Here is an 11,212-nt window from a genome sequence, read left to right as displayed (position 1 = left end):
GTGCTGCAATGATGTACTATAAGTGTTTTGTTGTGCTTCTAATGTGTTGCCTTGACAACCCAGTGGGGATGTCACAGTGGAAGCATGGGGATATCCGCACCCCTTTTTGTGAGAAATCTCTTGTGAGAGGGAATTTCAAGCAAATACATGGAGAAAAATATGAAGAAAAAAAACACTGTTCAGTTGCGTGATCTCAAGACGACATTGGAAAGAACGGAACAGGGCGTTTTCAGTTCCATGTGGAGGGGCTGACTCTCAGTCAGAGTATAGATCAAGTGTTAAGCATTTTCAATCCTCTCTTTCCTGTTCTCTGTTGGTCTGTTCCTAGCATATTGAACATGACCTTCTGGATGAAATGGGAGCACTCCTGGAAAACAACCTTGACTTAAATCCAACTGCATTACCTGATATTTTCCTGTTGTTTTAGCTTCATATTAGCTGTACAGTACCAACGTTGGATTCCCTTCCTGTTCTGAGAGCTTACGAACTATGACATGTATTCTGTAAGATAAGAATCACTGTACTGAAATCGAGTTCTAAGCAGAACAGCAAAATGTCATTAAATTGCGCTTATACCTGTGTAGTAACACTGTATTTACTACAGTAATTAGGCCTACATAGGACTTGCTGTGCGTTTATGGTAATGGAGTTGAACTGTTTTTGTTATTACACATGTGGAATAAGGAACAGTCACTGTATTCTAACATGTTAATACAATGTTGTTACTAGTGTTACTACACAGGTTTAAGTGTTACTGGACAGGTTTTTGAAATCCATGTCATACACCTCAGCTTGTTTGAGGGTACATTCTTGTCCCTTGCAGGTTAGTGAGGTAATAGATAACATATTGCCTGGTGGAATGATCAGCCATGATAATAACTGACTAGGAGTACACAGCTCTTTTATCTATCCCTAAAGGATTTCTTTACCTCTCTCGTCTCTCAGAATGAACCGATTAAGCCAATGAGGGTGTGTTCATAAGTGTAAGGGTCAATGGCAAATCACTCGCAAATCACTGTGCCATTAAAAACGACAGAATCTTGGAATCAGAAACAGTAATTGTTGGACAGTGATATGATCTGGTTGGAACAGCAAACCCTTGTCATACGCAGAGGGTTTCACTTTCATCCATCTGCAAGCTCATCATGTGGGTCTAAAAGGGGAGTGAGAAAGAAGGAATGGGAGCACTAGCAAGATCAGGGCTGTGAACCGGCACGTTGCCCCCGACAGCTGTGAATCGCACCACAGACCATCAACATTTTCCCCAACAGCTCCACGACTGGACCCCTTCCCCCTCGGCAGAGACTATACTATACTGCTTAAAATAAGGGTGCTTTGTGGTTCTATAGCTAACGTTTTTGAGAGCCATATGAAGCCACCCATTGAACCCATGTTGGTTCTAAAGAGCATTAAAACCATTTCTTCTGGTAGTGTAGTTCTAAATATGAATGAGCCTTGAGGGGACAGTCCTTAGTGATTAGTGCCACCCAGCTAAATGTGGCCCCTCAGTCCCAATCTTACTTAGCTGGGTGATTCAGATAAACCAACAGTCACTATTTCCAGGCAGGCGAGTGGCTTTATTAAATGTCTAATTTCAGTCAGGTGGCTGCTTCTGACTTGCAGCGTAACCACATTCCAACGGTGTGGGTCTCCTTTGGTGTGACTCAGAAACAGAAATAGGAAATGTTACCATAGTTCCCACACCCTGGGAGAGAACCTTATGCTGATCATATAACACAATTCAACTAATAGAAAACATACGCAGCCCAGACTTTGTGATACCACTCATGTTAAAAGAGCCTGATACGTGGAGATGGTTATTATAATCATCAGGGCCTAGAATCACAGCTTTCTCTACAATTTTGATCTGTATGGTTCCTTTTTTAAATAATGTAAGCAATCTGCATTCCTAGCTGCCACAAATGATCATCAAATGCCTTTGTACCTCAAGAAACGGGTCTTGGTAAATAACCACTATTGTCCCTTAATTCCAAGGACTATCCGGAATAGGTCAGCCCAGAGAGATATAAGATAATATTGGATCATAAGGACTTTTGATGTTACTCTGTGTCCATTGTTCAGCCAGTTAATAATATATCTGGTTATCATCGACCTGTCTCGCTCTCTCTCTCTGTTTCTCAGTACGACCCAGGTAGAAACGGTTTAGGTCAGACAGGCACGCAACCATGTCTTTATCAGACTAAACCCCTCATTCTGAACGATTGAATGCAAATGATGGCAGCGCGCCATGGTGAGAATAAAACAATCAGAACACCCAGGTCGGGAACATTTCTCCAGAATCTTCTAGGATGCTGTAACATGCAGATGAATCAGTTCTGAGTGTAGCCCACTGAAGTTATACACTAGTTTTCTCTTCTGTCTGTCTTTTTGTGAATCAAGAGCTCCACCTCTCCTAAAGTTGTCACGAGTCGAGGAACTACCTCCTTTCAATGTTCCCTCAATTAGGAGCAAAGCGAGCGTAGTGAGGGACAGCGAGCGGTGAGGACGCCGAGGGAAGAGGCTGACTGAGCATTTAGGAGATATACAGCGAGTTTTAGTTTCAAGGCATGCAGTTTAGATAAATAGGTAGAACAACCACCCCACAAGCTCTACGGATCTGAAAACATTAGAGCAACTCAGGTGTTGATTTAAACAAAACACATTTTAGTGGATTCATTTAGAAATAGAATGGGTTCCAGAAGATACCGTTCGGAGACGCCGGGAGAAGTGAACTACCCATTCTGCGGTATTGGGGTTTGTCTGATAATAATCCTACAGTTGTGTGCTGCATTCAACTTGGACGTGGAAAACCCCACTGTCTACAGCGGACCTAATGGGAGCTACTTCGGATATTCCGTGGAATTTTACTTGACCAATTCTTCAAGGTACGTTTTTTCTTTCTTACTTGGAAGTCATTTTGCAAGTTACTGCAAACATGGTGGGACAAATTAGGCATTTGTTGGTACATTTCATTATAGGCTCCAAGTGGCAAATATGGTCCAAGGAGTTTAGAGGGTTTATTCTCGGGTTCACGCAAATAGCCTATCAACAATTTTTTTTACAATAGCCTGCATTTCATAAATCCAATTAATATATATGGTAATTGCACATTGAATTAGATGTTCTCTTTGATTTTGGTTAGAAATCCATCCTTCACGCGCACTGAAGAAAGGTTGTCCTTATCTAATGACTTGACCAGTGAGTGACCACCCTGTGTTAGAATTGGGAATGGCCCGTGCCTCTATAAAGCGCAAACTTTCCTATTAGAAAAAAGTGTTTTAGTCAGTGTGTTGGCCACATTATTTCCTTTATATGTCAGTGGTAGTTAACTACAGCTTCAATTGTAACTAAGTGGCCTCAAAACAACAATATTGCTAAGATGTACACTTGTTATCATACCTCATTAAGACTTCAGCGCGCACACGCATCAGTTTTAATAGAACACCGTCAGGGCATCTTCCATTTTAGTTCATCTCAGCCGTTGAGATTTCAAGATCACTCTGTTGCATGGGTTTACCTGTGTCAACCCCTTTAAACCAATCGGCATCTGTGAGGTATCCAGTGTGTGTGTGTGTGTGTGTTTTGTCTCAGGTAAAACTGAACAATTTGGGTTTAACAGGCCGATGTTCTTCCACTTTTCTCTTTATAACCTAATTAACACAAATTACACCTAAAAATGTGTGTTCTGCAAGCCGGAGAGCCTGAAGTTGGAAAGCTGGTCTCTATAATTTAGGTAACATTAGTAATCTGTGATAATTCTATGGGCACTATTAGAATGCTATAGAATATATACATATAGGATCAAAAGTGAACATCAAGCTGAGATTAAACTCAATAAAGATTACATTTGTGCCATATTTGGGAAAACCTTTTCATATAATAGTCTTTAAACTGTAATCTCATTCTCCTAAAATTGGATTTCATTCTGACCTCTAATCTCTCATTGGCTCTAAATGTCAAACAAAGAGCCAATTAGAAGCAGCTTTTCCCCAACTCTGTTGTTTTGATGTGATCACCATCCACCTCTTCCTCCATACCAGACTTATTGGTCTTACTCTGAAATGCTCCTGTGCAATTTAGTGTTATGCCGCTTGGCATTATGGGAATGTGATCTCGGTGTCTGTCACAAACATGCTGTGACTATTATCTCAGCGTCCTGGCATGCAGTGGCTCCATCACATCAGTCCCGTCTATATTGCTGCTGAGATCACTCATTAAGAAGGGCTTAGAGCTTAGTTCAGACTTATTACGGGGTAAACAGACTACTGGAGCAGCACAGTCGATATGTGGTCAGGTAGATAGACTGATAGATAGTCTGAAGACAGACATAGTTGATGATGGAAGGCGCCCGGACGGCCACAATGACATCCAGCAAATGACGACATCTGGTCTTTGTATCAATAACCATAGCAACAACAGCTCTTATATCAGTAGGAATGCAGCACAAGGGAAGTAAATGACATGCTGGCAGATTCACAGCTGTGTCGCTGCCATCCTGGGGCTATGTGTGTCAGAATAAGATTGCTTTGACAGAGTCGACCACCACTCATCAGTATGCAGTGTCAGCGACTCAGCCTGGACCTAGCTGTCTGCCCTGTAATTGTAATAATCATTATCCAAAGTGAAGCTAGCAGCTAGCCGGGCCACTGGGGCCAGACGCAATCAGACATCCTGGCTGGCTGTGTTTTTTTACTGTCTCGCCAGCCAGCCAGGGGTTTAGGAGAGGGGCTTTGTGCCGAGTGGGCCGCCAGTGGCTCCAGTTTCTCCTCCCCACTTCACTAGTTCATTCGACTACAGTTCAGACACAGACAGGGTGGGATTCTCCTCCTCACTCACTCCTTTAAGGGGCTGCTGCCATTGGTCTATATTTTTCTACCAAGCAGGGGCTCTAGGTCTAGGAACACTATGATTTAGGACGTGAGGCTGGCAGTCTGTGTCAAGAGTGTATTAAATCCCCTATACCTCCCTCCTTGCCCCCTTCCTCTGGTCTGATGTAATTCTGCAGGGTCTTTAATTTACCCCCCATCCCACCCCCCGTCTCGTGAATGAAGTCACAGCAGCAGCTAGAGCAGCAGTCATCTCTCTGGTCGATGACTTCATCTGAACTTTTAACAGCGGAGACGTCATGGCTAGGGGGAGGAGAGCTAAGACAATGGGTTGGTGAAGAAATTGTCTGCATGAGGGGGATACTAAATTTAGCATGTCTACCCACTGTCTTGTACTCTCACTAATGCTACTGTTCAGATGCTTGCCAAACCAGACACAGGATGAGAGCAAAGTTTAAACCTGGTCTCAAAAATCTATCTTTGACTAAATCAGTACATTTTTCCCCACATTTCACACGTCATTAACATAATCCAGCAGGAAACAGAAACATACGTTTCCAGTTATCACTCGTCTTCTTCTCCGTAAGTTTGATCAGTTATCAGACTGTCGCCCATGTTGTGGCTAGTACGGGAGTAGCTGGAATCCATGGGTGAGGTCAGTCTCTCTGTCTGGGATGGGGGAGGATGTTCTCTGTGCCTGATGCAAGATGCACACACAGCACCTCTTTGACCTGTACCTGTAGGATAAACTCTTCTCTGGAAAACATAAAGCACACGCCAAAGACTCTTCTCGTGGCCAGCTGTTTGAAGAGTCCTTTCTCTCTCTGTTTTATTTAGGACAATAGTAGCATAGGCCTACGGAAACACACAAAAGTGAGAAAGGGCGAGACAGAGCGTTATCATACATTCATCTCCCACCCTACTACACACAGACAGACTTTCTCTGTCACTGATAGCGTGGCTCCATGAGTGTATGTGTGTCTGATTCCTGTCATGCCCCCTGGCCTGGTCTAATAGAATTAAGTAAGCTAGCGGACAGAGAGGACACTAGCCCTGCAATGAGACCACCGTGGTAGACTGCCTGAGAATAGGGTTCATGAACTGTGTGTGAGGGCCCTTGTCAGTTAGACACCGGCGAGACCTTATTTATGGTCCCCTGTATGTAGAGTCTACAGAGAGAAGTAGCAGCACAGTATGGGGCCTTGTAAGGACAGGTCTTCTCCTCAACCTGACTTGGCTCTATGAATCTCAGCGAGGCCACAGCAGATCCACCGGGCTGAGAAGCAAGGTCCACCGGGCTGAGAAGGAAACTGCATAATACCTCTCCATCCATCCAGCAACAGCAGAAGCACATTCCTCCTTCCCTGTTTCTGGAGCCAGACAGGGATTCAGGGTGTGGACTGTTAACATGGCTGAGGTCAGAGGTCAGACTATAGATGACAGGCCTGGCTGTCCGGGAGTGTTTCTGTCTGGACCGATCGATGTTTGCTTCTGGACCGTATATTTATGTTATTTATCCCAATAACCGCAGGTAGTCCTGTCCGTCGAGAAAAGACGATATATCAAGAGACAATTTTAACTTGGATGAAGTGAGATAATGTGAACCCTAGGAAGAGTAGCATCTGCAAAAAGCTAATGGTGATCCAAAGAAATAAATACTCTGGGAATCACAAATGTTGTGGGCTGAGCAGAATGGGGTCTGTCTGCCTCTGTCTTTCTTGTGGGTCTGGTGTAGTTATGTACAGATTGCATTGGAAGGCAGCCATAAGGAGATATTTAGTCATGGATGCCTCTGATGATGATGACACTGTTCCCCATCCCATCCATCCCTACTACGTGTTTGAGATGGGCTTGGTGGTGTTCTCCGTTAGATCATGGATAGTTTAACTGTGTCGTACCCAGATCGAGGTCAGGTCATCGTTCATGTTGGGCACTTCCTGGAGTTTACCCTCTTAAATAAGGTTTGTGCTAAACCAATATTGATACTGGACCGGGGGCTGTGTTAGCTGCTAAAACATAAATATTTTCTGTGTCTGCATTGTCTCCCTCACCATATGATCAAGCAGATTTCTGGTATTGTTTTCATTTTTGCTATTTTCTTTTGTGACATTCTGTTTATAAATCACAGTTCATGTGAGGGGTGGACGTTGTTGAAATTGGGCCTGTGTATTTGGGTTGCCAAGGTATTCTTCACTCAGGTTCTCTGCTCTGCGATTAGCTGCTTTTCATGGCCCTCTGTGTTGGACAATGGGGCTCTTTGTGTGAATGTTTGCTGTTTTCCATCTGAGAAACTTTCCATGTGACTCCCATGTTCTTTATTTATTTATTCCCTTTTTAAAAGGCCTATTTGAGACTTTGTCTGTTCTTGCAGAATGACCAGAGGTTGGTCTGGTCATTCTGTATTATTATAATAATAATAATAATAATAATTTGGGGGTGCTTATATTTGTCCTGTTACACACAAGTGTGTAATAAAAATGCGTATTTTTGCATATCCCAACTCCGCCAGGGAATGCCTTACTCAAGGGCACAGTGACATTTATATATTTTTTCGCCTTGTCAGCCCTGGTATTCAAACCAGCAACCTTTCGGTTTTCTGTGCAAACGCTCTAACCTCAAGGCTACCTGCTGCCCCAGTCTGTTGTTTTGAAGGTTAATGGTGACATGCTTAGCCTGCTGACCGGGGCCCTGAAACACCCCAGGAATCTTTAACTGCCAGCAGTCCTGGTTTCTTTAGCCCTATTAGGGTCAAAAAGGGACTCCGTTCATTGTACAGACTTGTAATGGCACTCTCCTTTTGGGGAAATGGATCTAGCCAGACCAAACATTGGAATCAAAATAGAGTTATTGCCATTCCAGTTCAGATTCAAATCTTGAATTACAATTGTAGTATTTATTAGGATTCCCATTACTCTTCCTGGGGTCCACACAGGAATAAAACAATTACATCAAAACAACAGTCTACATCATAAATAAAATTACATTATTACTCTAATACAACTTTAATATAACATTTACAATATTAAAATGATACAATGCTTGTGTGTTTGTAGAGCGTGTGTGTGTGTGTGAAATGGAATTGACCACAATGCTGCTACTCTCGCGGTCAATGTTTGCACAAGGGGGTACTTGTGAGACAACAGAGACAATTTGTGTTCAGACAGCTGTGGTGAATGAGAGGGGATCAGAGGGATGGCTGTGTGACTCTCCTTCCGTCAGCCCCACTGTCTTTCCCTTTAGAGGTATAAAGGATTGGACCCCCCTTGGTGGTCACTGTGGAGAGGTGTGAATGGCCTGGTGCTAAAAACATCCATCATTGTGTTTTGGGGTCTGTGGTGGTGTGTGACTAGGGGTTTGGGGATTTTTTTTCGGGGCTGGGGGTGGGTAGCAATTTGGCATCAGGAAAATATAGTCTCTCTAACCTCAGCTCCATGTTTACGGTGTTTGAAATGACCAACTTGCCACTTGTGAAACCCTTGCTGCAGTGAAATGACATTGCTGGTGGTTTTGCTGAAAGAGCCACAGTGCTTAGAATGAGCCACAGTGCTTAGAATGAGCTATGTCTCTAAGACATCGAGCTATGTCTCTAAGACATCGAGCTATGTCTCTAACCCACTGTTCCTAGGCCGTCATTGTAAATAAGAATTTGTTCTTAACTGACTTGCCTAGTTAAATAAAGGTTAAATGTAAGTCGCTCTGGATAAGAGCGTCTGCTAAATGACTTAAAATGTAAAAATGTAAAAATAATTGAGATTTATTTAGATTTTTTTTACACCTTTATATAACTAGGCAAGTCAGTTAACTTCTCTGGGATAGGTGGGACGGTAGCGTCCCACTTGGCCAAAATCCAGAAAAAATGTAGCGCACCAAATTCAAATATATTACTATAAAATCAATCTTTCATGAAATCACACATGAAAGTCACCAAATTAAAGCTACACATGTTGTGAATCCAGCCAACATATCTGATTTCAAAAAGGATTTACGGGGAAAGCACACCAAACAATTATGTTAGCTCAGTACATAGCCACAGAAAAACACAGCCATTTTCCCAGCAAATGATAGGAGTCACAAAAAGCAGAAATAAAAAATTAATCACTAACCTTTGATGATCTTCATCAGATGACACTCATAGGACATCATGTTACACAATACATTTATGTTTTGTTCGTTAATGTGCATATTTATATCCACAAATCTCGGTTTACATTGGCGCCATGTTCAGAAATGCCTCCAAAATATCCGGAGTAATTGCAGAGAGCCACGTCAAATAACAGAAATACTCATCATAAACTGAAAGATACATGTTTTACACAGAATTAAAGATACACTTGTTCTTAATGCAACCGCTGTGTCAGATTTAAAAAATACTTTACGTAAAAAGCACACCATGCAATAATCTGAGACAGCACTCAGATTTAACAAAATGTCTCCGCCATGTTGGAGTCAACAGAAATACGAAACTAGATCATAAATATTCCCTTACCTTTGATTATGTTCATCAGAATGCACTGCTAGGAATCCTAGTTCCACAATAAATCGTTGTTTTGTTCGATAATGTCCATTACTTATGTCCAATTAGCTACTTTTGCTAGCATGTGTAGTACACGTGTCCAAACGCTCGCGCAGATGCAGGCAAACGTCAGACGAAAACTTTTTAAAGTTATATTACAAGTCGAATAAACTGGTCAAACTTAGTAGAGAATCAATCTTCAGGATGTTGTTATCATTTATATCCAATAAGGTTCCAACCGGAGAATTCTTTTCAGTCTCTATAAGTAATGGAACGCATGGCGATATCATGAGGAATGCGCGTGACCAAGAACTGGCAATCTGCCAGACCACTGACTCAAACACCTCCCATCCGGTCCCACATCACACTAGAGGCTTCATTCAGCGTTCTACAGACTGTTGACATCTAGTGGAAAGCGTAGGAAGTGCAAACAGATCCATATATTACAGGGAATTGAATAGGCGATGAGTTTAACAATGACCAGTCCCAGAATTCTCACTTCCTGTTTGGATTTTTCTCAGGTTTTTGCCTGCCATATGAGTTCTGTTATACTCACAGACATCATTGAAACAGTTTTAGAAACTTCAGAGTGTTTTATATCCAATAGTAATAATAATATGCATATATTAGTATCTGGGACAGAGTAGGAGGCAGTTCACTATGGGCACGCAATTCATTCAAAAGTGAAAAAGCTGCCCCCTATATCAAAGAAGTTAAGAACAAATTCTAATTTACAATGACGGTCTAGGAACAGTGGGTTAACTGCCTTGTTCAGGGGCAGAACGACAGATTTTTACCTTGTCAGCTCAGGGATTCGATCTTGCAACCTTTCAGTTACTAGTCCAACGCTCTAACCACTAGGCCACCTGCCACCCCATTAACATTGAGCCCATAATCACAAATCAGCCCATAATCACAAATCAAGTCTAAAGCAATCCAAACCACAGATGTATTTGTTTTACAATGGAACTGAGGGTATCTGGGTTCATCGTTAACTACCCTGTATCAGAGCCATGGAATACATGAAGACGAATGGGAAAATCCACCCATATTTCAAAGATCAGTGTCGCTGTATGTTAGAGTACAGAGGACTGGCAGACTGCACTGACTAAGTCACTCTGGATAAGAGCATCTGCTAAATTACCAAAATATAAATGTAAAATGTATTCACCAGTGCTGCTTTCTCCCTGTCACTAATACTAAACAGCAGTGTAGTGTAGTTAGTTAGCTCTCTGCACCTGGGACATCAGGCTGCTGAATAGCCACCACTAGTCAGCGACCTACTGGTGCAGTTGTTAATATGTATATTATTACTTTTTAAAATAAAAAATGGTATTGTTTTTATCTCATTTGGTCCCCACACCCCCTCATTGGTCATGCTTCTCCCCCTATGGTCATCCCCCACCCCCTAAACAGTCTTTACTCTGCCTCCACCCCAATTGACATTTATTTATTCATCTCTGCTACTGTTGTTATTATGTATATAGAGCTATTTCTATTGTTGTTTTTATTACCATTTTCATTATTTTATTTCACTTAGTCCTGCAGGTTGGAGCTCCAAGCCTAAGATTTTCACCGTACCCTGCAATCACACCTGCAACCCTGTACATGTGACTATTAAACACTGAATCTGAATCTGCTGTTGACTTGCAGGTCTCCTGCTGTACTGAACTAACGTCCTTTGGGAGGAAATGTTTTTGCAGTGACATTAAGATCCGGTTTTGGAGAGGGGGGATGTTTATCAGATCAACATTGGGGGGGGTGGGTCGTTTTTGTTGTAACTGCTGCTGTTGAAGTACAGTACTCAAAATGGGAGTGTGAGACAAACAAGGTTTTAACCTGGTTGCTGGGCAGTTTGGTTTTGGAAATATGG

General features: G+C 42.3%; 1 protein-coding gene across 1 annotated transcript in view; it reads left to right on the top strand.

Annotated features, from left to right (window-relative positions):
• The first annotated feature begins 2,487 nt into the window (after positions 1-2,487).
• The window catches only part of LOC120061104 (integrin alpha-5-like), a 55,722-nt gene continuing 46,997 nt past the window's right edge, over positions 2,488-11,212 (top strand). Inside the window, exon 1 of the mRNA XM_039010653.1 lies at positions 2,488-2,885. Within this exon, the coding sequence (XP_038866581.1) occupies positions 2,689-2,885 (197 nt within the window). The 5' untranslated portion in view covers positions 2,488-2,688. The remainder of the gene's footprint in view (positions 2,886-11,212) is intronic.

Source organism: Salvelinus namaycush, chromosome 16 (assembly GCF_016432855.1).
Source record: "Salvelinus namaycush isolate Seneca chromosome 16, SaNama_1.0, whole genome shotgun sequence".
NCBI classification, from domain to species: domain Eukaryota; kingdom Metazoa; phylum Chordata; class Actinopteri; order Salmoniformes; family Salmonidae; genus Salvelinus; species Salvelinus namaycush.
The sequence above is the reverse complement of the archived record's forward strand: the minus strand, read 5'-3'. Positions and strand labels throughout refer to the sequence as shown.